General features: G+C 53.8%; 1 protein-coding gene across 4 annotated transcripts in view; it reads left to right on the top strand.

Annotated features, from left to right (window-relative positions):
- PCDH1 (protocadherin 1) overlaps positions 1 to 22,432 on the top strand; it is a 126,337-nt gene extending 103,905 nt beyond the window's left edge. The window contains exons 5-6 of one of the 4 annotated variants that reach the window (XR_007775599.1): positions 18,000 to 21,415; positions 21,565 to 22,432. Coding sequence is in view for 2 of the 4 variants with exons in the window: in XM_050962996.1 (XP_050818953.1) it covers positions 18,000 to 18,385 (386 nt within the window). In the remaining 2 variants the exon portion in view is untranslated. Of the gene's footprint in view, positions 1 to 12,406; positions 12,451 to 17,999; positions 21,473 to 21,564 lie in introns of those variants that run through there. The other 3 variants (XM_050962998.1, XR_007775600.1, XM_050962996.1) reach the window with 3 other exon arrangements.
- The last annotated feature ends 2,589 nt before the right edge of the window (positions 22,433 to 25,021 follow it).

Genomic DNA, 25,021 nt, shown 5'->3' on the forward strand with positions numbered 1-25,021 from the left:
GGATGAATGTTGGTTCTGGGGAGCTGTGTGTGTATGTTGTTGGGACCCGTGAGACATCTACCTTTTTGTCATGGTGGTCAGCACTAGTTCTGAGGATCCTTTCTGTGAAAGTGTTGTAGGGATGGTGTTAGGTTTTGGGAGCTGTCCATGTGGGTGTTGTAGGAGGTCAATATTGGGTCCAGGGAGCCATTTCTGTGTATGTTATATGGACAATGTTGGGTTCAGGGAGCCATCTGTATTAGTGTTTAGGAATAGGTATTGGGTCTTGTGTGCCAGCTGTCCCGTTTTGTAGATATCGTGTTGGGACCCAGGAGCCACCTTTTTTGAAGTCATAGGGTCAGTATTGGATCCCTGTAGCTGTCTACCTGGACTTTGTTGTGGTGATGTTGGAGTCCCGGAAGCCTCTGTCTGCATGTTGTTGTGATGATGCTGGGGTTCAGAAGCTGTCTGATGTTGGAGGGATGGGGTGGGGTCCCAGAAGCTGTCAGTCTGGTGTCATAGGGACTGATGTGGGGCCCAGAGAACTCTCTGTGTGTATGTATTTTCATCTCTTACTCTCCAGCAACTTGATATCTAGGATTTCTCTCCTCAGTGATCTGCTCCAATTCATTGCTTCCTCTTTTGGAAGTAGGCATCGTTCCAGCAGCCTTCCTCAAGGGATGGAAAGTGAAATTAGTGCTATGCTGTGCGGGAGGCAGAGCTCTCTGACCTGTGTCCATATGCAGTGATAGGAAAGCAGGGATCTTAACAAAGCTGGTATGGGTAACTCAGGGAAGCCGCATTGCTGGCCACTCCTTCCCTAAGCCAGGAACCTTTGTGCTCCCTTTGACAGTGTAAGGCAGGTGCTGCACCCAAGGCTGTCTGCTGGGTGCTGTCTGCTGCTCCCAAGGCTGTCTGGTGGGTTGGGAGAACAGGCTGCTCTCTGGATGGTCTAATATCGAGATCTGAGTGGACATGAGTGGGAACCCACACCATGGCCAATCCTTCAAAAAAGTCCTTTCAAAGGGCAGTTTGGGTGAGAGCTATTAATCTTCTGTGAAGCCAAGCCCCTGCTGAGCCCTGCTTCTGAGGAGGTCTGGCATGCTGAACTGAGAGGGTCAGGCTACTCAGCACTCTTGCCCTGGGAATTCAAAGAAGGGTACTTAGGAGTATTAGCATCTGTATGTGGCCCACTCACTACCTACACACAGCTGTCTCCAGAGAGAGGGGCAGTGGTGTTGCTCTCAGTACCCAGGAACAGTACCCTGAGGGATCCAAAACAGCGCAGTCACATCCATGTGAGATGCAATATGAGGGAAGGGTGCCCAGGGGGAATACTGAGATAAGAACACAGCAACCTGGGAGCACAGAGTCCCACGGAGCAGCACTGTGAGGGGGAAGTAGCACTGTAGTGGAGAGGAGCCCAGGGCAGCAGGGCTGTAGGGAAATGATGCTACGGAGGTCATTGACATAGGTCTACGGTGCAGAGGGGAGCAGGGCAGTAGGGAAGTGAGGCTGCGAAGGTTCATTGCCATAGGGTTGAGGTACCCACTGGAGCAGGGCGGTAGGGAAGTGATGCCATGAAGGTTGATTGCCATTGGAGTGTAGTGCCTAGTGGAACAGGGTGGTAGGGAAGTGATACCGCAACGGTTCATTGCAGTATGGGTGTGGGGCCCAGGGGATCAAGGCTGTAGGGAAGTGATACCACAACGATTCATTGCCATAGGAGTGTAGTGCCCAGTGGAACAAGGCAATAGGGAAGTGATGCCACGAAGGTTCATTGCCGTAGGCGTGTGGGGCCCAGTGGAGCAGGGCGGTAGGGAAGTGATACCGTGAAGGTTCAGTGCCATAGGGGAGCAGTGCCCATGGTAGCAGGGCTGTAGGGAACTGAGGCTGCAAAGGTTCATTACCATTGTGGTATGGTACCCACTGGAGCAGGGAGGTAGGGAAGTGATGTTGCAAAGGTTCATAGCCATAGGGATGCGATGTCCAGGGGAGCAGGGCAGTAGGGAAGTGATGCCACGAAGGTTCCTTGCCATAGGGGTGCCATGCCCACTGGAGCAGGATGGTACAGAAGTGATGTTGTGAAGTTTCATTGCCATGGGGGTGTCATGCCCAGGGGAGCAGAGAAGTAGGAAAGTGATGTCTCGAAAGTTCATTGCCATAGGGGTGCGGTGCCAGGGTAGCAGGACAGTAGGGAAGTGATACCGAGAAGGTTCATTGCCATACGGGTGCGATGCCGGGGGGCAGGGCATAAGGAAGTGATACTGAGAGGATTCATTGCCATAGAGGTGCAGTGCCAGGGGGGCAAGGCAGTAGGGAAGTGATACCGAGAAGGTTCATTGCCATAGGGGTGCGGTGCCGGGGGGCAGGGCATAGGGAAGTGATAACTGAGAAGGTTCATTGCCATAGGGGTGCGGTGCCAGGGGAGCAGGGCATAGGGAAGTGATAACTGAGAAGGTTCATTGCCAGAGGGGTGCAGTGCCAGGGGGGCAGGGCATAGGGAAGTGATAACTGAGAAGGTTCATTGCCATAGGGGTGCGGTGCCAGGGGGGCAGGGCATAGGGAAGTGATAACTGAGAAGGTTCATTGCCATAGGGGTGCAGTGCCGGGGGGCAGGGCATAGGGAAGTGATACTGAGAAGGTTCATTGCCATAGGGGTGCAGTGCCCAGGGGAGCAGGGAGGTAGGGAAGTGATGCAGCAAAGCTTCATTGCCATAGGGATGCAGTGCCCAAGGGAGCATGGTGAATAGGGAATTCATACTGTGTAGTTTCTTTGCCATAGCGGTGCTGTGCCCACAGGAGCCTTGCAGTATAGAAGTGATATTGCGAAGGTTCATTGCCGTACGGGTATGATGCCCAGGGCAGTAGGGAAGTGATGCTGCAAAGGTTTATTTCCGTAGCGGCAATGTGCCCAGGGGAGCAAGGCAGTAGGGAAGTGATTCCGCGAATACTCATTGCCATAGGGGTGCAGTGCCCAGAGGAGCAGGGTCCTGAGTGTTAATCGTTGTCAGAATAGCTCTTTCTGAGGGCTATTCTGACAAGGAGTATTTTTGAAGTGCAGTGCAGTGTTTGAGTGGCTGTTCTGGGAATCACTGCACCCTGCTCCACACTAAGGGGAGGCATTTTAGAAATGGTCCCAGCTGTGCTTCCTTACCACAAGTGCTGGAAAAAATGCTGGAGTGAGAGGCTGACAGAGCTTAATCTGTGCGCGTCAAAAAGAAGACATACAGGTTATGATTCCACTGTGTAAATGCTTGCATGGGGAGAAAATATTTCTAGCAGAGAAAGAGTACAAGAGCCAGTGGCTGGAAACTGAAGTAAGACTTTCACTTTAGAAATAAGGCATATCATCTTAGCTATGAAGGTGACTAACCCTGGGAACAAACTGCCAAGGGAACTAGTGGATTCTCTATCTCTTGATGTCTTCATATCCAGCTGGCTGCCTTTCTGGAAGATGCTTTAGTCACACACAAGTTACTGGGCCCAGTACAGAAATGAATGAGTGAAGTTCGATGGCCTAGGCTACACAGCAGGTCAGACTGGATGATATGATAGTCCCTCCTGCTCTTAAAATATGTGAATCTCACATCTCATTGTATTCCCCCAGTGCTCCCTATGCTGCTGTGCTTCCCTGCCCCTTCCCATCCTGCCATACTCCCCCATCTCCCTCTCTGCACTCTCTGAGCCTGCCACACTGCTGTTCCTCTTTGCTCTCCCACACTGTTCTGTGCTCTCCCACCGCAGTCCATTGTCCCTCCCACGCGTTTCACTGCTGCACCATGTTCTCCCATACTCCCACCTCATTCTCCCATCCCTCCTCACCCTACTGTTCTCTCCCATTCCTCTCTGCCATGCTCCCTGCTCCACTGCTCTATCCCATCCCTTCTGCACATGGACCCCACCTTGCCATGCTCCCCCGTGCACCCCTCCACAACACTGTCTTGACTCTCTCTCCCCACGGCACTACCCCGCTGTGCTTCACCACCCCTACCAACCCCACTTCTTGTCCCTCTCTCAGCCTGCCTCCCTCTGCCAGCTGCCTGCCTGTCACTACCTATCCCATGGACTTTCCTAGTGTCCCACTCATCTCTCCCTGCACCCTCCCATATTGTCTCAGCATCCTCTCCCCTCCGCCCTACCCCTTGATTTTCTTGGCCCTATGTGCTTCCCTCCCCCTTCTCGTTGTTTACTGTTCTCTTATGCTCCCCACTGCAGTCCCCCTCAGCTTGCCTGACCCCCGAGCTTACACAATGCTGAAAGCACCACTTATCCATTTCTCTGGCTGTTTATAGGCATTTCTAAGAAATTTTGCACAAACGCACATAGCCCTCGCTGAGCTCCAAATTTTGACTCCCCCCCATGCACAGACACACTCAGATGTACAGTCCCTGAAAATAGCATGGCCCATATCAAGGCTGACTCCCCTCCCTCCTAAGTGCAGTTGAGCTCCCCAGGCCTACATGGACAAATCAGGTGTTTTCATATGGACATGTTCAAGCCTTTTGTCATTAGCACCTGTCATCAGTGAGCCCTTGATTTTGCAGCTGAGCAAATGGACATCACTGTGATGTGTCCATTTATTTGTGCCCATCTGTGTGTGTGTGAGTATGCACTTCAATGTGCATCTGTGTGTAAGTGAGTGCCTCTGTGTGAGTGTTCACATCCAGGTATGTGAGAGCATGTGTATTCATGCATTTATGTATGTATGCATGTCTGTGTGAGTGTATGTGAGTGTGCGACTGTGCATGTCCCTTTGTGTGAATGTGCATGTTTGTGTGATTGTGCACATCTGTGAGTGTGTGACTGGGCATGTCCATGAGTGAGAGTGGCATGTCCATGTCTGATGTGTGAGTGCCTGTTTCTGTGCATGAAGGGCTTTGTACTCCACTAGTCAGGTGTCCCCTGCCCTTATCTAACTCCAGTGCCAAGCTCTGGGGTAGGGAGTTGCTTGGGGATGGAGGATATGGATAGGGCCCTAAAGAATTCATCGCCATGAAACATGAGTCACAGCTCATGAAATCTGGTCTCCCCCTGTGAAATCTGGCCTTGAGTGTGCTTTTACCCGATACTATACAGATTTCACAGAAGACAACCTTTCTCAAATTGGGGGTCCTCAAATTGGGGGCCTTTCTCAAAAAGGGAGTTGCACAGGGCAGTCATAAAGTTATTCTACGGGGGTCTTGGTATTGCCACCCTTCTGCACTGCCTTCAGAGCTGGGCGGACAGAGAATGGGAGCTGCTGACTGAGGGCCCAGCACTGCAGGCAGCAGCACTGAAGTAAGGGTGGCAGTACCATACCGCACCATCCTTCCTTCTGTGCTGCTGCTGGCAGTGGCTCTGCCTTCAAAGCTGGGCCCCCTGCCAGCAGCCACGGCTCTCCAGCTGCCCAGCTCTGAAGGCAGCACTGCCACCAGCAGCAGCACAGAAGTAAGGGTAGCAGTACCACAACCTCCCACCCTACAATAACGCCCCCCCAATTCCTTTTTGGGTCAATACCCCTACAATTACAAAACTCTGAAGTTTTAGATGTAAATAACTGAAATCATGAAATTTACAATTTTTAAAATGCTATGACTGTGTATGGCGGGCCTGGCACTGCGGCGCCCCTTCGTGGCAGGGGTAGGATGGGGTGTCAGTGCCTCACCACGCTCGAGTCCTTGTGCCTGCCTCTCTGCAGGCGGTCAGTTATGGCCTCTTGACCGTCTTCCCCACTTTCACCCTTGTCTGGTGGGGTAGCGCGGTCTAGCGGCCCGAGTCTCTACAACACCTCCTTACGAGTGGAGTAGCGTGGTCTAGCAGCCGGAGTCCATACAACCCCCCCTTACGAACGGGGTAACACAGCCTAGCGGACAGAGTCCGTATGATCCCCACTGGGAATGGGGTAGCATGGCCTAGCAGCTGCAGTCCATGCAACCCCCCTCACGAGTGGGGTAGCGCGGCCTAGCGGCTGGAGTCCATATACCCCCCCCTTACGAACAGGGTAACACAGCCTAGCAGCCAGATCTATACAACCCCTCTTACAGGTGGGGTAGTGCAGCCTAGTGGCCGGAGTCCATACAACCCCCCCTTACGAATGGGGTAGTGCGTCCTAGCGGCCAGAGTCCATACTACCCCCCCTCCCCACAAGTGGGGTAGCGCGGCCTAGCGGCTGGAGTCCATACAACCCCTCTTACAAGTGAGGTAGCGCAGCCTAGTGGCCAGAGTCTCTAGGATTCCTCACAGTTCAGGGGTGAGGTGGTAAGGGGACTCGGGCCTGCCCTCTCCACGAGCCCCGACCCAGGGCCCTGGTAATGGCAAGCTCCCCTTGCCACTCACTCGGCGGGTATCCGCCCGCAACACGCCGAGCGCCAGTACAGCTCTAACGCTGTTTGTCTCTAAAGTTCCCCTTGGTCACTTCCTACCACGAAAGCCAGGTCATCTGCTGCCGGGGTTCCTCCAGTCTGTTCCCCCCCTGGCATGTCCGCCATCAGGGTCTCAGGGAATGTCTCAGCTTGGCTGACTCCCAGATCCTGGCATGTGGGCTCCCCCTCCTCAGGAGCTAGCAATGTGGGTCCTTCTCCTCCGGTGGTCAGCCCAGACTGAGCTGATCTGCAGGCTTTTATACCTGTTCTCCAGTTGGAGCATGCCCAGCAGAACTTCCTGGGCATAGCTTCCTCTGCTAGGAAGGAAGGGTACCAGGATAGGGCCATTCTGGCCCGTCACATGCCCTCCCCCTTAAGACAGCTGCCTGAGCCGGCTGACCCTTGACCGTTTCCTCCCCATCCTCTTCCCTGACTTGGAAAAGAAGTCCGCGTTTCCATGAGCCTTTCCCGGCTGATGTAACACGTGGAAGAGGTAGGGTTGGAGGGGCAAGTACCACCACATGATTCGTGTATTAGTCTCCTTCATGCTATTCATCCATTTGAGGGGTGCATGGTCCATTACCAAGGAAAAGGGGTTCCCCAATAGGTAGTACCTCAGTGCCTCAACCGCCCATTTAACCGCCAGGGCCTCCCACTCTATGGTGGAGTACCGGGTTTCTCGGGGGAACAGCTTGTGGCTTAGGTACAAGACAGGGTGTTCTTATCCCCTCACCTCTTGCAATAGTACGGCCCCCCAGTCCTACTTCTGAGGCATCGGTCTGGAGGATAAAGGGCCTTGTGGAGTCGAGCTGTATCAGTATTGGCTCCCATGTCAATCGTTCCCGCAGGGCACAAAAGGCCTTCTCGCAGTTTTCCAACCACTGGACCTTCCACGGCTGGGAGCTTCTCATCAAGTCTGTCATGGGGGTGGAGAGCATGGCAAAGTTAGGCACGAACTGATGATAGTATCCGGCCAGTCCTAAGAACTGCTGTATTTGTCTTTTTGTTGTGGGTCAGATAGTTCTTCAAGGCTTCCACCTTGTCTACCAAAGGGCAGAGTTTCCCTCGACCTACGTATAGCCCAGGTAGGTCACTTCTCTTTGGCTCAAGTGACACTTGGCTGGGTTTGCGGTGAGACCTGCTTTGCCCAGCGCTCATAGCACCTTGGTGAGATGCTGGAGATGTCCTCCCTGTTGGCACTGTAAACGATGATGTTGTCGATGTAGGCTGCAGCGTATGCGCTGTGGGGGCTCAGCACTTGGTTCATGAGCCACTGGAAGGTACCCACAGCCCCATGTAACCCAAAAGGCATCATTGTAAATTGGTAGGGACCAAATAGTGTTGGGAATGCTGTCTTTTCTCTGTAGGCTCGTGTCAAAGGGATCTGCCAATATCCCTTGGTCAGGTCTAGGGTGGAGATGAATTCTGCCTTGCCCCGTCTCTCTAGCAGCTCATCCACCTGGGGCATGGGGTAGGCATCGAAAGGAGAGACCGCGTTCACTTTGCGGAAGTCAATACAGAATCTGACTGTTCCATCTGGCTTGGGAACTAGTACTATTGGGCTCTGCCATTTACTCCTTGACTCTTCGACCCCCCCAGGACCAACATCATGTCAAGCTCTCTCCATACCATCTCCCACATCTTCCTGGGGAGTGGGCAATGGTTCTCCTTCACTTTGTGGCCGGGGATGGTGGCAATATGATGGCTGGTTAACATGGTCTTCCCAGGCTGTGTCAACAGGACTGTGGGGAAAGCTGAAATCAGCTGTCATATCTGCTCCTGCTGATCGAGCTCCGGGCCTATGGCCGCTGCCACTGGTTCCTCTGGTTCTCCCGCCAATGGCCCCAACTCAGGTTCTGGAGAGTACAGGGCAATCATTAGGCCTTCCCGGTCTCTCCAGGCCTTGAGGAGGTTTACATGGTAGACCTGAGTGTCCTTCCTTTGCCCCGACATCTGCACTTCATAGTCGACAAGCCCTATTCTTCTGGTTACCTTGAAAGGGCCTTGTCACTTGGCTAACAGCTTAGACTCGGAGGAGGGTAGCAACAAGAGGACATGGTCTCTGGTCTCAAAACTTCTCATCTTGGCCTGTTTATTATATTGAGCCTCCTGGCTATGTTGGGCTTTCACCAGGTGCTCTCGTGCCAGGGCTCCCAACTCTTGGAGCCGTTCCCGCAGGTGGAGGATATATTGGGCGCATCCTTGGACACGGGTCTCTTGCTCTTCCCAGGTTTCTTTTAGAAGATCTAGAATTCCCTGGGGCTTCCTCCCATAGAGGAGTTTGAAAGGGGACAACCCTGTGGAAGCCTGTGGCACCTCTCACACGGCAAAGAGGAGTGCTGGGAGCAATTTATCCCAGTGCCGAGGATCGTCGTCTATGAACTTCCACAGCATGGCTTTCAGAGTGCCATTAAATCTCCCTACCAACCCATCCGTCTCAGGGTTGTAGACTGAGGTCTTAGCGCATGGATATTCAGGAGACAGCATAACTCTGCCATTAGTCTAGAAGTTACTTTAGTCCCTTGTTCTGTTAGTATCTCCTGCGGCAGGCTGATCTGAGCAAAGATCTGCAAGAGCTCGTTGGTGATGATCGGTGCTATGGCGGTCCATAGTGGTACACCACGTTGCATAGTCGACCATGACCAGGATGTATTTGTGGCCCGAGCTACTCTTCTCCAAGGGCCCCACCAAGTCCAAGCCTATCCGCTCAAAGGGTGTCCCAATCACTGGCAAGGGCACAAGGGAACCTTTTGTTTTGGGCCGGTCTTCTGGCATTTGGGGCAGGAGGCGCAGTAGTCCCTCACCTCCCTATGGGTGCCCAAGCAGAAGAACCTCTGGGCCACCCGTTGCAGTGTTTTCTCCCTCCCCAGATGCCCAGCCCATGGTACTGAGTGAACCAAGTGGAGTAAGTTCTGCTGGAACCACCGCGGGACCAATAGTTGGCACAGGTGTTCTTTTGTTTATGGTTCCTGGACCACCCGATAGAGTAGGTCATTATAGATCTCAAATTGGGGTCTTTGCTGCCAGCGTTGGGGCGGGTCTTCCTCCCCGGGGGGTCCCGTCGCCTGCTTCCAGGCCTAGCTGAGGGTGCTGTCCCCCCTTTGTTCTTCCAGGAAGTCAGCGTCTACATCCAGCCATCTATGGCCCTCCCCCATCGGGGCCTCAGTAGGGGTTTGACTCCCTTATTCTACCTCAGGATTCTCCGAAGGCCCCTCCAGGGGGTCGTCCAATGCTGGTTGGCCTCGTAATCCAGGCCTTCTGGCCCGCCCCCCACTTTTACCCCCAGGCCGAGTACCCTACTCTCGCAGGAGGTCAACGAAGCCTAGACAGTCATGTCCCAGGATGACTGGGCACGCCAACTTCGGGGCCACCTCAACTGGACACTGCCCTCCGTGTTGAGCAGCCTTGAGCTGCACCCAGACTGTGGGGTAGGGCTTCACATCCCTGTGGGTACACTGCAGGTGAATGAGAGCACCAGGCGGGGGGCGGTGGGCTCTACCAGCCCTGCCTGTATGACTGACTGGCTACATCCTGAGTCCATCAAGGCCTCGGTAGACTTCCCAACCACTCTTACTGGTATGACAATCTTCCCCGGCTCCCATGTACGGGCCCAATGACCAGCGGCCCAAACCTGCCCATAATTACAATCCGTGTATGGGCACTCCCTCCGGAAGTGCTCTATCTGTCCACAGTCGTAACACCAGTCCCGCTTCCTTTCTTCGGTTGGGGTATGGCAGGGGCTGCTCTTTCTTCCCGGCGTGTCGTCTTGGCTCTGTACAAGGTTCGCCCCTGGTGGGTCCCTGGTACTGCAGGTCGTGGGTGTCTCTGATGGTTGGGGAGCCTCCCCCTTCCACCTTATGGGCCCCTCAGGCCATGTTTAGGTCCTATCCACCTGAGTCCCCCCACTTTGGGGCTGGCCTTCTGTTTTCCCTCTGCTGCCAAGTAATCCTCCATTAGGGAAGTCGCCTCCGCGAGGGTTTTCGGGTGGTATCTCTGCACCCATTGCTTCCCCCTGGTGGGAAGGGCCTGCAGAAACTGCTCTAGGGCCACGTCCTTGGCTACTTGCACACTTGTCCATCGTTTTGGTTCCAGCCACCTCCAAGAGAGGTCACAGATTCGCTGGGCCACGGCTCATGGTCTGGCTCCCAACGCATGCCGTTCTCTGCGAAGTGGCTGGCGGTAAGTTTTGGGGCTGATGCCTACTTGGTCTAAGATGGCAGTCTTGACCTTAGAATAGTCCAGTGTATCCTGCGGATAGAGGTTACGATAAGCGGCTTGTGCCGGGCCCGTTAGGTAGGGGGCTAGAATAGTGGCCTAATGTGCAGGGGGGCATTGTACGACAGTTGCAGCCCGCTCAGAAGTCACCAGAAAGGCCTCAGGATCATTCCCCAGCCCCATCTTTCTTAGGCGCACTGATAGTCCTCCGAGCCCATCACTGGTGCCGCCCCTTACCGCGCCTAAGGGAGGACTTGGTGCCTGTCCTAGCAGTGTTGCCATCTGCTGGAATAGTTGCTCCTGGTTGGCCTGTTGTTGGGCCGTCAGCTCCCGAATCAGCTGTTGCTGTTGCTCTTGCTGCTGCACCGCTTGCAGTTGCTGTTGTGCTGTTAACTGCTGGAGCAACTGTGCTTGCTGCTGCCGCTGTTGCACCGTCTGCTGCTGTTGGTTCTCCAGCAGCCATTTCAGAAGTTTCTTAGGTTCCATCTTGGGAATCTGGGTCCTTGTTTCAGGCCCTGATTGATGCCTGCATTCTCCACCAGTTGTGGCAGGGCTGGCACCGTGGCACCCCTTCATAGCAGGGGTAGGATGGGGTGTCGGCGCCTCACCACTCTTGAGTCCTTGTGCCGGCCTCTTGACCGTTCTCCCCACTGTCACCCATGTCTGGCGGGGTAGCGCGGTCTAGTGGCCTGAATCTCTACAACCTCGCCCTTACGAGTGGGGTAGCGCGGCCAAGTGGCTGGAGTCCATACAAGCCCCCATTACGAACGGGGTAACATAACCTAGCGGCCAGAGTCCAAACAACCCCCGCTTGTGAACGAGGTAGCATGGCCTAGCAGCTGCAATCCATACAACCCCTCTTACAACTGGGATAGCATGGCTTAGCAGCCAGAGTCCATACAACCCCCCCTTACGAACGGGGTAGCGCAGCCCAGTGGCCAGAGTCCATACGACCTCTCTTACAAGTGGGGTAGTGCGGCCTAGCTGCCAGAGTCTCTAGGATTCCTCACAGTTCAGGGGTGAGGTAGTAGGAGGACTCAGGCCCACCCTCTCCACGAGCCCCGACCCAGGGCCCTGGTAGTGGCAAGCTCCCCTTGCCACTCACTCGGCAGGGATCCAGCCGCAACACACCGAGTGTCAGTACAGCTCTAACTCTGTTTGTCTCTAAAGTTCCCCTTGGTCACTTCCTACCATGAAAGCCAGGTCATCTGCTGTGGGGGATCTGCAGGCTTTTATACTTGTTCTCCAGTGGGACCATGCCCAGCAGAGCTTCTGGGGCATAACTTCCTCTGCTAGGAAGGAAGAGTTACCCCTGTGGTACCAGGGCAGAGCCATTCTTCCCCGTCACACTGTGAAATTGACCAAAATGGACTGTGAATTTGGTAGGATCCTGTATATGGAGGATGGCAGAAAGAAAGTGGAGTTGTGGAGTGAAGAAAAAATGGTGGGAAAGGAGAGAGATCCAGAGGCTGGGAGCTGGCATGGTCAGTGGTGGGGAAGGACTAGCAAAGACAGGGTACTAGTGAAGAATGGAGGTGGGTGGTACTGGCTTGAGTTTTGCAGAGGCTGAGAGAGTGGGCGGTGAAGGTCTGGGGGAACTGGAGCAGGTTAAGAGGAGCAGGTTAGAGGAAGACCTCATTGGGCAGTGTTGGCCAGATAGTCTGGTGGAGCCTGGGGTGGGGCCAGTGGCATCCAAGGCACTGGTAAAGGCAGCAGGTATCAGAGGAAGCCTGAGAGAAAGGTGCAAGACAGAGATGCAGGGGAGGGCTGATGCAGATTGGAGGGGCTGGCAGGATCCTATGGGGAGTGTGTAGACTGCGGGCTTTATAATGATGTGACCCTGTCGTCCTTTTTCTGCTCCTCATTAGAGTCCCCTGAGCGGAACAGGCTGTGAATGGGGCTCTGAACTGAGGTATGTCCGCACGGCTTCCACCAGGGTGTTGCAGCTAATGTGCCCCAGGAGATGGGCCATGGGAGGAGCCTCCCGGCCCATGGGAGGGACTCACTGGGGGTGACACAACCTATGCAGGATCTGGGGGAGGGAGAACCTGTGGGCATGATACAGCTGCTGCAGTAGCCAGGGGAGTAGGGGTACTATGGGAATGGCACAGCTGATGCCGGAGCAGTGGGTGGGAAGCACAGGGGATAAGGCAGTCACTGCAGGAGCTGGGGGTAACCAGTGGGGGTGACACAGCTATTTCAGGAGTTGGAGGTATGGAGTGTGGTGGCTGATAGGTTATTTTGGAAAAACAACATTTTCAAGAACATCAGTTGATCATTAACTCTGACTCCCAGCGCCAACCCCTTCTGTTTGACCTGCAGCATCTAGCCCCATAGTTTTCACCTCTGACTCAAGCATCCAGTCTGTGTGGCCAGTCTCCTGACTCACTGAGCTCAGATTTTGAGTCCTGGCTCTGCAGCGACCTGGCTTGGTGAATTTATGTATTTACTTGAAGGAAGTCTGCCTTGCATGTAACCAGTGCCAAGGGAGACTCAAGAGTCACTGAAACCAAGAGCCCAGAGCTGTGGGAAAGGGAGCAGGGCAATGGAAGGGAGCTATTGGAGAGGGGCATTGGGGCACAGTAGGACAAGAAAGCACTGGGAAGAAGGATTCTCAGTGGGAGTGACATGGGAACCCTCTGTGGGTAGCAGCAATGTCTGATGCTGTGTTACACTCCAGGCTCTGGGCTGGCGATGTGGCAGCTGGGTGGTCTTTCTCCTCCAAATTGTGGTATTGTATTCCTGTGTGTATGGGAGAGTAATGTGTGTGTGTGTGTGTGTGTGTGTGTGTAAGAGAGAGAGAGAGAGAGAGAGAGACTGTATTTCCGGGGTGGGGAAGCACTGTGCATGTGTTTGTACAGTACAGTGTGTCCTTGGGAGCCAGCGTACTGGGGGAGGCTGGGAGGGGGGAGGGGACACACTGTTATCAATGAGGTGTAGTATTTCGGGGGGGGGCGGTATAAGGTGTCTGTGGAGGAGATGGGGAGAGTATTGTGTATATGTGTGGACATTGTGTCTGAGTATTTGATGTGTATATCTGGCATTGTCATGTATTTACATGTTGGAAGAATTGTGTATGTGTGATGAATTTGTGTGTGGTGGCAGTATTGTGTGTGTGGTATATTGTGTCTCTCTGGAAGAGTATTGTGTGTCTGAAATGTAGCATATTGAGGGGAATCCTACATGTTTTGAGGTGTATTGTGTGTGGTGTTGAGTATGTGGAGTGTATTTATTGTATATTGTGTGGGGGTGTATTCTCAATAGTACAGTGTATGTAAGAGATGTATTATGTGTGTGTGTATAGTATGAGTGTGAGAGAGAAAGGAATGTTGTGTGCATAGGAGTATAGTGTGTGGGGTATTGTGTGTGCGGAGGAGTAGTGTATGTTGAATTGTGTGTGTGTGTGTGTGTGTGTGAGGGGGGGTGCGTGTGTGTAATGTTTATGGTATTGTATTTGGGGGTGTGTGGTATAGTGTGTTTGTCAGAGAGGGATGTAGTATGCATGGTATTTTGTATGTGGGGGTGTAGTGTACATGGTACTGTGTGTATGTGCATGTGTATGAGACAGGATATAGTGTGTCTGGCATAATGTGTGTGGGTGAGGGTGACAGAGAGGCAGAAGAAAGTAGTGTGTGTGGTATTATATGTAAGTGTGTATGTGAGTGAGAGAGGGGGGTGTTGCATGTAGTATAGTGTGTGGGGATGTGTGGTGCATTTGATATTGTGTGTATGGGACAGACGGATGTTGTGTGTGTGTGGTATAGTATGTGAGGGTGATAGGCAGAATGGAGTAGTACATGTTGTATTGTGTGTATGTGTGTGTGTGCAAGAGAGAGAGGGGTGTTCTATATGTGGTTTTGTGGGTGTGAGTGTGGGTGACCGAGAGGCAGAAGGGCGTAGTGGGTGTGGGGCACTGTGTGTATGTGTGGGGGTGGGGGTGTGAGAGGAGGGTTATGTGTGTGGTATTGATGTAGGTGAGAGTGACAGAGAGTCATAAAGAACTTGTGAGGGGGCATTGTGTGTATGTGAGAGAGAGAGGGAAGGTGTTGCATCTGTGGTATAGTGTATGTGGGTGAGGGTGACAAAGGCTTAAGAGAATAGTGTGTGTGGCATTGTGTGTGTGTGTGTGTGTGTGTGAGAGAGAGAGAGAGAGAGAGAGGTGTTATGTGCATGGTATAGTGGGTGTGTGAGGGTGACAGAGCAGCAGAAGGGAGTTTTGTGTGTGTGTGTGTGTGAGAGAGAGAGAGAGGGTGTTGAGTGTGGGGTGTTGAGAGGGTGTGGATGAGTGACAGTAACAGAGAGGCAGAAGGTTGTAGTGTGAATGCCATTATGTGTGTGTGTGTGTGAGAGAGAGAGAGTTGGTGTTCTCTGTGTGATATAGTGTGTGTGGGTGACAGAGGCAAAAGAGAATAATTTTGTGGTGTGTGCATGTGTGCTTGAGAGAGAGAGGGGAGTGTTGTGTGTGTGGTATAGTGTGTGTGTGTGAGGGTGACAGAGAGGCAGAAGGGAGTAATGTGTGTGACGTGTGTATGTGTGCTAGAGAGAGGAAGGTGTTCCATGTGTGGTATAGTGTATGGAGGTGACAGAGAGGCAGAAGGGAATAGTGTGGGGTAGGCAACCTATGGCACGTGTGCCGAAGGGGCACACAAGCTGATTTTCAGTGGCACTCACACTGCCCGGGTCCTGGCCACTGGTCCAGGGGGCTCTGCATTTTAATTTAATTTTAAATGAAGTTTCTTAAACATTTTTAAAACCTTATTTACTTTACATGCAACAATAGTTTAGTTATATATTATAGACTTATTGAAAGAGACCTTCTAAAAACGTTAAAATGTGTTACTGGCACGCAAAACCTTAAATTAGAGTGATTAAATGAAGAATCAGCACACCACTTCTGAAAGGCTGCCGACATTGTGTGTGCCATTGTGTGTATGTGTGTGTATGATAGAGAGAGAGAGGGATGTTGCATGCGTGGTATAGTGTGTGGGGGTGAGGGCGACAGGTAGAAGGGAGTAGTGTGTGTGGTATTGTGTGTATGTGGGGGGGGTGTTGCGTGTGTGGTATAGTGTGTGGGGGTGATGGTGGCAGAAAGGCAGAAGGGAGTAGTATGTGGCACTGGGTGTATGTGTGTGTTGCACTGTGTGTGTGTGTGAGAGAGAGAGAGAGGGGTGTTGCATGTGTGGTATAGTGTTTGTGGGAGAGAGTGACAGAGAGGCAGAAGGGAGTGGTGCGTGTGGTATTGTGTGATCCCTGCAGCACAAAAATAAGAGGCTGAAGCAGCCTCCCTTGGTCCCAGCACCTGGCTGGATCTCTCAAGGTGAGTCCTTTGGCTGGTGCTGTTGTGTGTGTACAGCAAGGAGGCCCTGGTATGTGTGTGTTCATCTGGGAGGGTGGTGAGTGGGGTAGGGGGATGTCTGTGACTGGTACTCCAATTACTTGGCTGTCCCAGGGGCAGAAGAGCAGCTGGTACTTTGTACAGCCTGCTTGTGCCTGGTGCAGAGCAATGACTGGTGCCCAACAATGCCTGGCTGTGCCTGGAATAGAGAGTGGCCGGTGCCTAGGGGTGGCTGGCTGTGCCTCTGAAGGGAGAGTGGCTGGTGGTCAGAGATGCCTAGTAGTGCCCAAGATGAGGGAGTGGCTAGTGCCCAGAGATGCCTAGCTGTGTCTGGGCCGAGGGAATGGCTTATGCCGAGATGCGTCGCTGTGCCTGGGACGGGGGAGTGTCTGATGCCCAAAGATTCCTAACTATGCCCAGCATGGGGGAGTACTTGTTCCCAGGGATGTCTGGCTGTGTCTGGGCGTAGGGATTGGAGGTGCCCCAGAAATGCCTGGCTATCCCCAAGGTTGGTGAGTGGCTGGTGCCCAGGGATGTTTAGCTGTGTCCAGGGTGTGGCTGTTAAGTGAGGATGCCTGGCTGTGCCCACGGGAGTGGCTGCTGCTCAGGATTGCCTGACTGTGTGTGGTCTGAAGCAGTGATTGGTGCCCAGGGACCCTGGCTTGTGGGGCAGTGGTGTCCAGGGGCACCTAGAACCTGGTTCCCAGGCATGTCTGGCTTTGCCTCATTTGGGGAAGTGGCTGATGCCCAGGAATCCCTGTGAACGGAGTGGGAGAGTGTTTGGTGCTCAGGGATGCCTGGCTGTGGCTATGGTGGAGGAGTGGTTGCTGCCCAGAGTGGGGCAGTGGGTGGCCTGAGAGATGTCTGTCTGTGTTGTGGGTGTGTGGGTACTCATGTATACCATGCTGTGCCCTGTGTGGGGGAGTGTCTGATGCCCAGGGGTTGCCTGGCTGTGTGTAGGGTGGAAGAATGGCTGATAACTGGGGGTGCCTTGCTCTGTTTGGAGTTAAGTGGTGCCAGGTGCCCAGAGATGCCTGGCTGTGCCCAGGGTGGGGGAGTGGCTGCTGCTCAGGGGTGCCTGGCTGTGCCCAGGGTGGGGGAGTGGCTGCTGCTCAGGGATGCCTGGCTGTGCTCAGGGTGGGGGAGTGGCTGGTGCTCAGGGGTGCCTGGCTGGTGCCTGGGTTGGAGGGAGTGGTCATTTCCTAGTTGCAGGTGTGTCTGATATCCAGGTAGGTCTGGCTGTGCCAAGGGTGAGGAGTGGCTGGTGTCCAGTGATTCCTGGCTGGTGCCTGCATCGGGGAAATGGCTAGTCCCCAGGGATGCCTGGCTGTGCTCGAGGAGGAGTGGCTGGTACTCAGCAACACCTGGCTCTGCTCGGGTAGGAGTAGCTGGTACCCAGCAATGCCTGGCTGTGTTCGGGGGGAAGTGGCTGGTACCCAGCAATGCCTAACTGCCTAGGGTAGGGTGGTATTTAGCATCCTAGTTTTTCTCTCCTTTGGTTTGTTATTTTCATCTCCCTCCCAGCATTCTACGATATCATCACTGTTGAGTAGGGGATTCCCTGTAGCAGCATGGAGGCGGGTGAATGCCAGATGTGCTGGGTCAATGGCTGTGTCTGCCTGGGTCTAACAGGCACACTTGCAACATGGCCTGTGCTGAGCCCGAAAGGGCCTTGACCCCAGGGCTGCTGTAGCAGTGAGTTTGAACATGGGAGCTGGAATCACGAGTCCCGAGTTTTAGGCCCAGCTCCGCCATGCCTTTTGGTGGCTATAGGCCAAACTGGGCCGTAGGTTTCCCCTGCCTCCCAGGAACGGGGCAATTTGTGACACTTGGCCCATGCCAGCCTCTGGGGGCTCGTGTACTGGAGTCCTTCTCTCTGGCCTGGGCCAGGGTGACAGAGATGAGACATGTTTACTGTGCACCTTCTAGAGTCCCTTTCGCCCCTGCCACCAGCTGAGAGCCCACAGCAGGAAGCCTGTCAGCAAAATGTCCCCCGGAGTGCCAGGTGCTTAGCCCTGGGGGGTCAGGCTTGTGCGGTGCCCTGGGATCCAGATTCAGCAGCATCTCCCATGCTGTGGGGCTTGTGCACGTGGGGTTAATGCCGCTCTTACTTCCCTTCTCTACAGATCTCCGGCCTCTGCCTGACGTTGCCATGACTGGGACCTGCACCCGAGAATGCACGGAGTTCGGCCACTCCGACACCTGCTGGATGCCTGGCCAGTCCTCCCCAAACCGCAGGCCCAAGACTGCCCTGAAGCTCTCCACTTTTGTGCCTTACCAAGAACGGGGGAGTCAAGAGCAAGTTGGGAACGGCAGCCCCAGACTTTCGGAAGAGCGCAGCACCAAAATGGCCAACCTCCGCCTGCTCCCTACATACAGTGCCTTCTCCAACAGTAGCCATGAGCCCTGCAAGGACTCCCCTATGGAGGAAATTCCTCTCACCCAGACCTCGGACTTCCAGCCAGCCACCACCCCCTCATCTCAAACCACTAAGAGGGAGATCTACCTGTGAGGCTGGGCCCAAGGGGTGAGGAGCAGACACTTCTGAGGCCAGTGTCCAGAGGAACATTTGAAACTTTAATGCTTTATCGCTCCTGCAGCCAGTTCTCCAGGTCGTTCCCAGTTTCCACCCCCCTCCGGGTGAGACGCCCAACTGGCCTCTGAAGACACAGGGCAGAGCAAGGGAGAGGAGGGCCTTTTTAACTCGTTGTCTTGGGGCAGGGTGGATATCTGAAACGTAAGGAATTTTCCAGCACTTGAGGGTGCATCTCTGAAGTGCTATGTCAGGGAGGGCTGGGCAGGCTCCAAGTGCAGAGGACACGGCTGGGGTGAAGGGCTTAGGTACCAAAGGTCCATGCAGAGCTGGTGGAGATCCTGGGGCACAGGACAGAGGGGTGTTTCCATGCACAGGGAGCAAGCTGCCTGTTGCTTTACTGTAGACTCCTGTAAATATGAATTTTAGGAATGACATTCAAATCCTGCCTGATTGAAACTTTTATTGTCCTTGAAACAAAAGACATTTCAACAAAACAAACCACAGGGAGCAAGTTCCAATGTTGAATGGTTTGGTGCATGGAAGAGCACAGGGGAGCACAGCTTCCAATCCACACTCCTGTTCCATTTTGTAAATAAAGATGTGACTGGTTCCTCAAACAATAGCTGGGAGTGGGAGGAGAGGGGCAGGGGCCTGTCAGTGGGGCTGGAGGCTTTCTGGTTTTACATCCTGGCCCACTTGCCAAATGCTGTCACTGTGCCCATTGGCTGCAGGGTGCCCAGGGACTGCTCAGTGCCAGAGGTAAGGGCCTATGCTGAGGGGTCCCTTTTGGCTGTGTACCAGTGGATGGCAAAGCTGAAAGAGCCAGGAGCAGGCCTGGGGAGCGCTGGTTTGATAACTATATCTCTGGCTGCAGACATCCTTGGATCTAGCTCTGCTGGAGAGAGGGGAGGCACAGGCCATTGGGCCTCACCCCATCCCCTTGTGCCTCACCCCATCCCCTTGCGCCTGCTGTAGTGCAGGGAACTCCCATGGGGCCATCTGTGCCATGAACTTGACCTTTGACCTGTCCGCCTGTAAGCCACCATTTGCCTTTGTGAGGAGGAGCTTTGTCTCAGGGTCACACCAGGGGCCACTGGCCCCTGCGAGCTGGAGTCCCACTGCCCTTAGGCCACAGAGCCACTCTCAAGGGCTCCAGCATTCTCTTCCAGTGTCAAAGGTCATCCAGTCTCCCTGGGGTGGCACCCTAATGCCGTGCCAGGTGCCAGCAGCATCTGAGCTCCCCTTCACAGGGTACCAAATCCAGGGAGACACTGTGCAGGGTAGAGAGGAAGGATGGGTGGCATCAGCTTGAGCAGGTGCCCGTAGGAATGGCCCTTGGCTTGGCCAGCCTGAGCAGGGTGTGGATCAAAGGGGTGGCCCTGGTGGGACACAGGAGCTCCTCCTGGCTCTGCTTGAACTCTCTTGATCTCTTGGAGGCCTTGGAGCTGTTCCGGAGACTTGGTTTCTGTCCCATTCTCAACTGTTCCAGCTCTGGCCTGACCCCCTGCTGCAGACACCTGGGCTGTCCCGCCTGAAGCAGGGTGAGGGTGACTCATGCCTCATTCTCTCTAGGCTACTTTCCTTTCTCTCATGCAGTAGGGGTGCTAGGAGAGGGGTCAGATGCACCATTATTCTTCCCTTCCTATCTCCTTAGCACTCTTCATCGCTCAGCTCTTCCTTGGGGAGTGAGGCCAATGGCAGCTTCAGGATAACATCTCCTTTCCTAACTTTGGTCCATGCTTGGCCTTTGAACATAGGGGGATGTGGTGGGGACATTGTGTGTCTGCTGACTGGGCAGCCTTTCCTCTCTGGTGCCTGTGGGTGGTTCTGCAGGACTTGTTCAGCACTGGGTGCTTCCTGCAGGGAGAGGGCATTGCAGCCCCATCCCATCAGGCCCAGAGGCCTGCAATTCCTGCACTGAGTCTTGGGGCATTCAGGACAATGGCACTTGCCCTGTCTTGCCTCCTGGTGTTCAGCGAGTCCCTTGCTGAGTAGCTCCTGACCCTTTGCTCTGGCAGTGGTGATGGGATATGGCCAGCCTCATAGTGTAGCTTCCTCAGGGCCATGTGGCCTGACAGGCACAAGCTGAACCAGGTCTGCCCAAGGAGCTCAAGGCCAAAAAGGCACAGAACTGAGAAGGCCTTCAGAAGGGCCGCAGAAAGCACGGCTCCTAGCTGCCCTATCCTGCCCGCTCCCCCAGTGCCCTGTTCTTGTGTCACCCTCTCCCGGGTGATGTGATGGAGGACTGTGCCACTGCAGTTCATACATCTAGAGGTGCCGCTTAGGGGAGTCAGGACCTTCCTTCCCACCTCTCCTGTCACCGTTCCCCTGGTTGGAGGGCACTGATCCAGTGGGTCTCTGTTGTGGACATGGCCTCCAGGTGGGTGTCCGTCCAGGCATACCTGTTCTGCTCTGCTGGCAGTGCTGTGGGGCCCGTGCTCCCCCTGGCCTGGCTGCCTGAGCACGTCACTTTCCTGAATATGTTTTTATTGTAGTTCTAGTTTCAGGGCCTAACTGGGCAGAATGTGCAATTTGGCCACCTAGGCCAGGATCCTTGATTCCTCTGCCAGCTCAGATGCTCATTCCCCGCACCCAGGCTCGGGTCTGGGGCAGCATCCCTCTGGGGCGGGCTCCCCAGAAGAGCTACATGACCTACGCAGATGAGGGTCACTACTTCCAAGAGGGAAAGAGTGGGCCCTGGCTCTCCCCATGGCCTGGTCTGCAGGATCGCCCCCTTACTTGCTGCTTGGGTCACTAAGGGAACCCTGAGGCTCACAGCCCTTTGGTTTGGTTCAGGAGCTGCCTGAGGCAGCACAGCAGCTCACTCAACCTGAATACATGGCCCTCTGTGCTTCTCAGTCCCTTTGGTTTGGGACTGAGGGGGGAACCTGCCTGAAGGGGTGGGCAGATGTGGTGCTGGGATCAGCCCAGTGGGGAGGGGTGCTGGGATCAGCCCACATGTGAGGGCTGAGGTGGTGCTGGCATCTGCCGAGGGTGAGTGTGTAGGTTGTGCTGGGGATCAGCCCCGGAAGAGAGGGTGGAGACAGGGAGGGTGGAGACGGTGCTGGGATTGGCCTGGGGGGAGGGGTTCTGGGATCAGCCCCCAGGATGAGCATGGAGATGGTGCTGGGATCAGCCCAGGGGTGAGTGTGTAGGTGGTGCTGGGGATCAGCCCCAGAGGGGAGGGTGGAGACAGGGAGAGTGGAGACAGTGCTGGGATTGGCCTGGGGGGAGGGGTTCTGGGGTCAGCCCCCAAGATGAGGGTGGAGATGGTGCTGGGATCAGCCCAGGGGTGAGGGTGGAGGTGGTGCTGGGGATTTGCCATGGGGAGAGGGTGCTGGTGCTGGCAGGGAGAAGCTCATTTGCACAAAGATAAGCCAGAAGGATAAAGCCTCTGCATATGGGGGAGAGAAGGCACCTCACAGGCTCCGCTCTAGACAAGCACAGTGAAGGGGGGTGGGGAGTTAGAGGTGCCCCTCAGGAGGGAGAGGCGTTCACTGTATTTAACACTGCACTAGGACAAGCCAGGGGGTAAAACCAAAGGTGGGAGCCAGGGAGCAGTCGGGCTGTGTGGGAAGGATCCAAGCGACCCCATTGTAGCTCTTCAGTGTTGGTTCTATTTATATGAGATTTCATTTCCTTGCTTGTGATGCCTTGTTTTTTGTACAGTTTTATGTACATGCAGGTGTAGCTTTTCTAAAGGAGAAATCCTATATCAGAGGAAAGTACCCAGCTATTTTTCAGATGGTGACCTATGTCTAAGGCAGCGCCTCTTGCTAAGGTTGTATTGCTCTCAATGTGTGATGCATTTCCCTGTGCAGGGAAGGCTTTGGGCCTTGGGTTTGGTTTTTCCCAGGCACTGTGAGCACAATTGATTCTCTTGTAATTCTTTCTGTTCGGAGCAGTGAGCATGACACCTTTGTGAGCCCCTTTCTGTTCTCTCCCCTTCTGTTTGTTTGCTGAGCTGTCAGATGACAAATTCCATTGTAATTAGCCCTTCCCAAAGCTTTACAATAAAAGTGTGAAAATCCGGATGCTCTACTGGCTGGATTCTTCCCCGTGAGTTGTGTCCGCGGGGTCCTTGGAGTCAGGGAGAAGACTGTGTGCGTGAGGGGCTTTGCACAGGCTTACTGCCTCCCTGCTTCCTCTCCTCAGCCCCACAGCACTTTCTCACTGTGGGGAAAAACCCATGGCCACCCACCGAGGCTGAGAGCTTGGCTCATCCATTCACCATTACCCCATTTCCAGAGCAGGGTGTTTCCAGGTGAGGCCTAAGAACGGATCAACCACACGGAGCAAATCAGCCAACCTTGCCAGGCCCTGGCTTGCAGTGCCCTGGTGCTAGCCCTAATTAGCTCAGCAGGCCTGATTCAGGTTCAGTGCCCGACTCTGGCTCAATGCCTGCATGCCTGTTCCCTTGGGATGCCAGGGCAGGGTCCCCAGTGAGACAGGCAGCCAAAGAGGCATGCCTACCTCCCCCTAATACTTACTATGTCCTGGCTCTGCAGAAGGCCCAACTGCTTCAGGCTCCTTCCTGAGAGCTTGTCTGTGCCAGCCTGTCCCCTGACAGCTGACACCTGACACCTGACCGCTTTCCAGAGCAGAAATTTTAACTGTTTATAGCCTTTTGATGCGTTGATTATCAGTCTGGCAAAGCAGCTATGTCACTTCTGCCTGGGGCTGGGAATATGCCACTCGCCTATAATTGTCCAGCCAATGTTTTCCAGGAAGGTGCTTAGCTAGATCCATTGATTTTTTTCCCTGCTTGTTTTTCCAGCAGAGCCCAGTTCGGCTAGAACAAGGGTTCTCAAACGGGGAGTCAGGACTCCTCAGGGGGTTGTGAGGTTATTACATGGGGGATCATGAGCTGTCAGCCTCCACCCCAAATCCCACTTTGCCTCCAGCATATGTAATGGTGTTAGATATATAAAGAAGTGTTTTTAATTTATAAGGGGGGTTGCACTCAGAGGCTTGCTATGTGAAAGGGATCACCAATACAAAAGTTTGAGAACCACTGGGCTAGAACAACACACTCTGACCCTGGAGTGTAATACACAGCCACACCTTAGCAACCAGGTCACAAACACTGGTCATCGCCTTATCACAGCTCAGGGCTGGTCTACACTAGAAGCGCTACAGGGCACAGCTGCACTGCTGTAGTGCGTCTGGTGAAGACGCTCCATGCCAACAGGCATAACTCCACCTCCAAGAGAAGCAATAGCTATGTCGTGGGAGAAACTCTCCTTTCAACAGTGCTGTGCTCTTCGGTGCTTAGGTCAGTGTAATGTACGTTGCTGGAGAAGGGGGTATTCACACCCCTGAGTGACGTCAGTTATACTGCAGGAAATGGTAGTGTACACTTGGCCTCCGTGTTGTGATATTGTTACACAGCATCACCACGTCAGTCACACACCCCAGCCACTCACCATGGAGCTCAGCTCTGGGAGTGGAGAGGGGGGTGCCATGAGGCTCAGTAATGAGAACCTCCACCCCCACTCAGCTACTCCTCAGGGCACAGTGCATTGAGAATGGGGATGTCTGTGGATTCAGTGCCAATGGAAGTGTGACGTATGCGCTTGGCAACCCTGTGCCATACTCATTGCTCACATCCATCCCTGCAGTGACTCCTACCCCGAGGCACACTGACACAGGCTGTCTCTCAGCCTCGATGGGTGCCCCAATATCAGGGCAAGAGCAGCAGCTGGTAGGGACGGGACAAGGGCAGCCTCTGTCAGGAAAGGGATAGACAATAAAACAGAAAATATCATAATGCCACTCTATAAATCTCTGGTACCCTCAAACCTTAAATACTGCGTGCAAATCTGGACACCACATCTCAAAAAAGATGTGCTAGAACTGAAAAAGGTACAGAAAAGGGCAACAGAAATTATTAGGGGTATTGAACAGCTTCTGCATGAGGAGAGAATAAAAAGGCTTGGACTTTTCAGCTTGGAAAAGTGGCAACTAAGGAGGAATATGACAGAGATCTATAAAAATCACAAATGGTGTGGAGAAAATGAACAAGAAAGTGTTATTGACTCCTGCACATAACACAAGAACCAGTGGTCATGCAATGAAATTAATAGGCAGCAGGTTTAAAACAAACAGAGGCAGTACTTCTTCACACAACGCACAGTCAACCTGTGGAACTCCTTGCCAGGGGATGTTGTGATAGCCAAAAGTATAACTGGGTTCAAAAAATAGTTAGATAAGTACATGGAATATAGGTCCACCAATGACTATTAGCCAGGGTGGTCAGGGATGCAGTCCCGTGCTCTGGGTGTCCCTAAACCTTTGACTGCCAGAAGCTGGGAGTGGACAACAGGATATGGATCACTGTTAATTGCCCTGTTCTGTTCATTCCCTCTGAAGTACATGGCATTGCCCACTGTTCGCAGACAGGATACTGGGCTAGATGAACCATTGGGGAGACTCCAGCGGGTCGTATTGAAGGGTGAACTGTCAGGCTGGAAGGAGGTCACTAGTGGAGTCCCTCAAGGATCGGTTTTGGGACCGATCTTATTTAAGCTTTTTATTACTGACCTTGGCACAAAGAGCGGGAATGTGCTAATAAAGTTTGCGGATGACACAAAGCTGGGGGGTATTGCTAAC

The sequence above is a fragment of the Gopherus flavomarginatus genome, chromosome 7 (assembly GCF_025201925.1).
Source record: "Gopherus flavomarginatus isolate rGopFla2 chromosome 7, rGopFla2.mat.asm, whole genome shotgun sequence".
NCBI lineage: Eukaryota > Metazoa > Chordata > Testudines > Testudinidae > Gopherus > Gopherus flavomarginatus.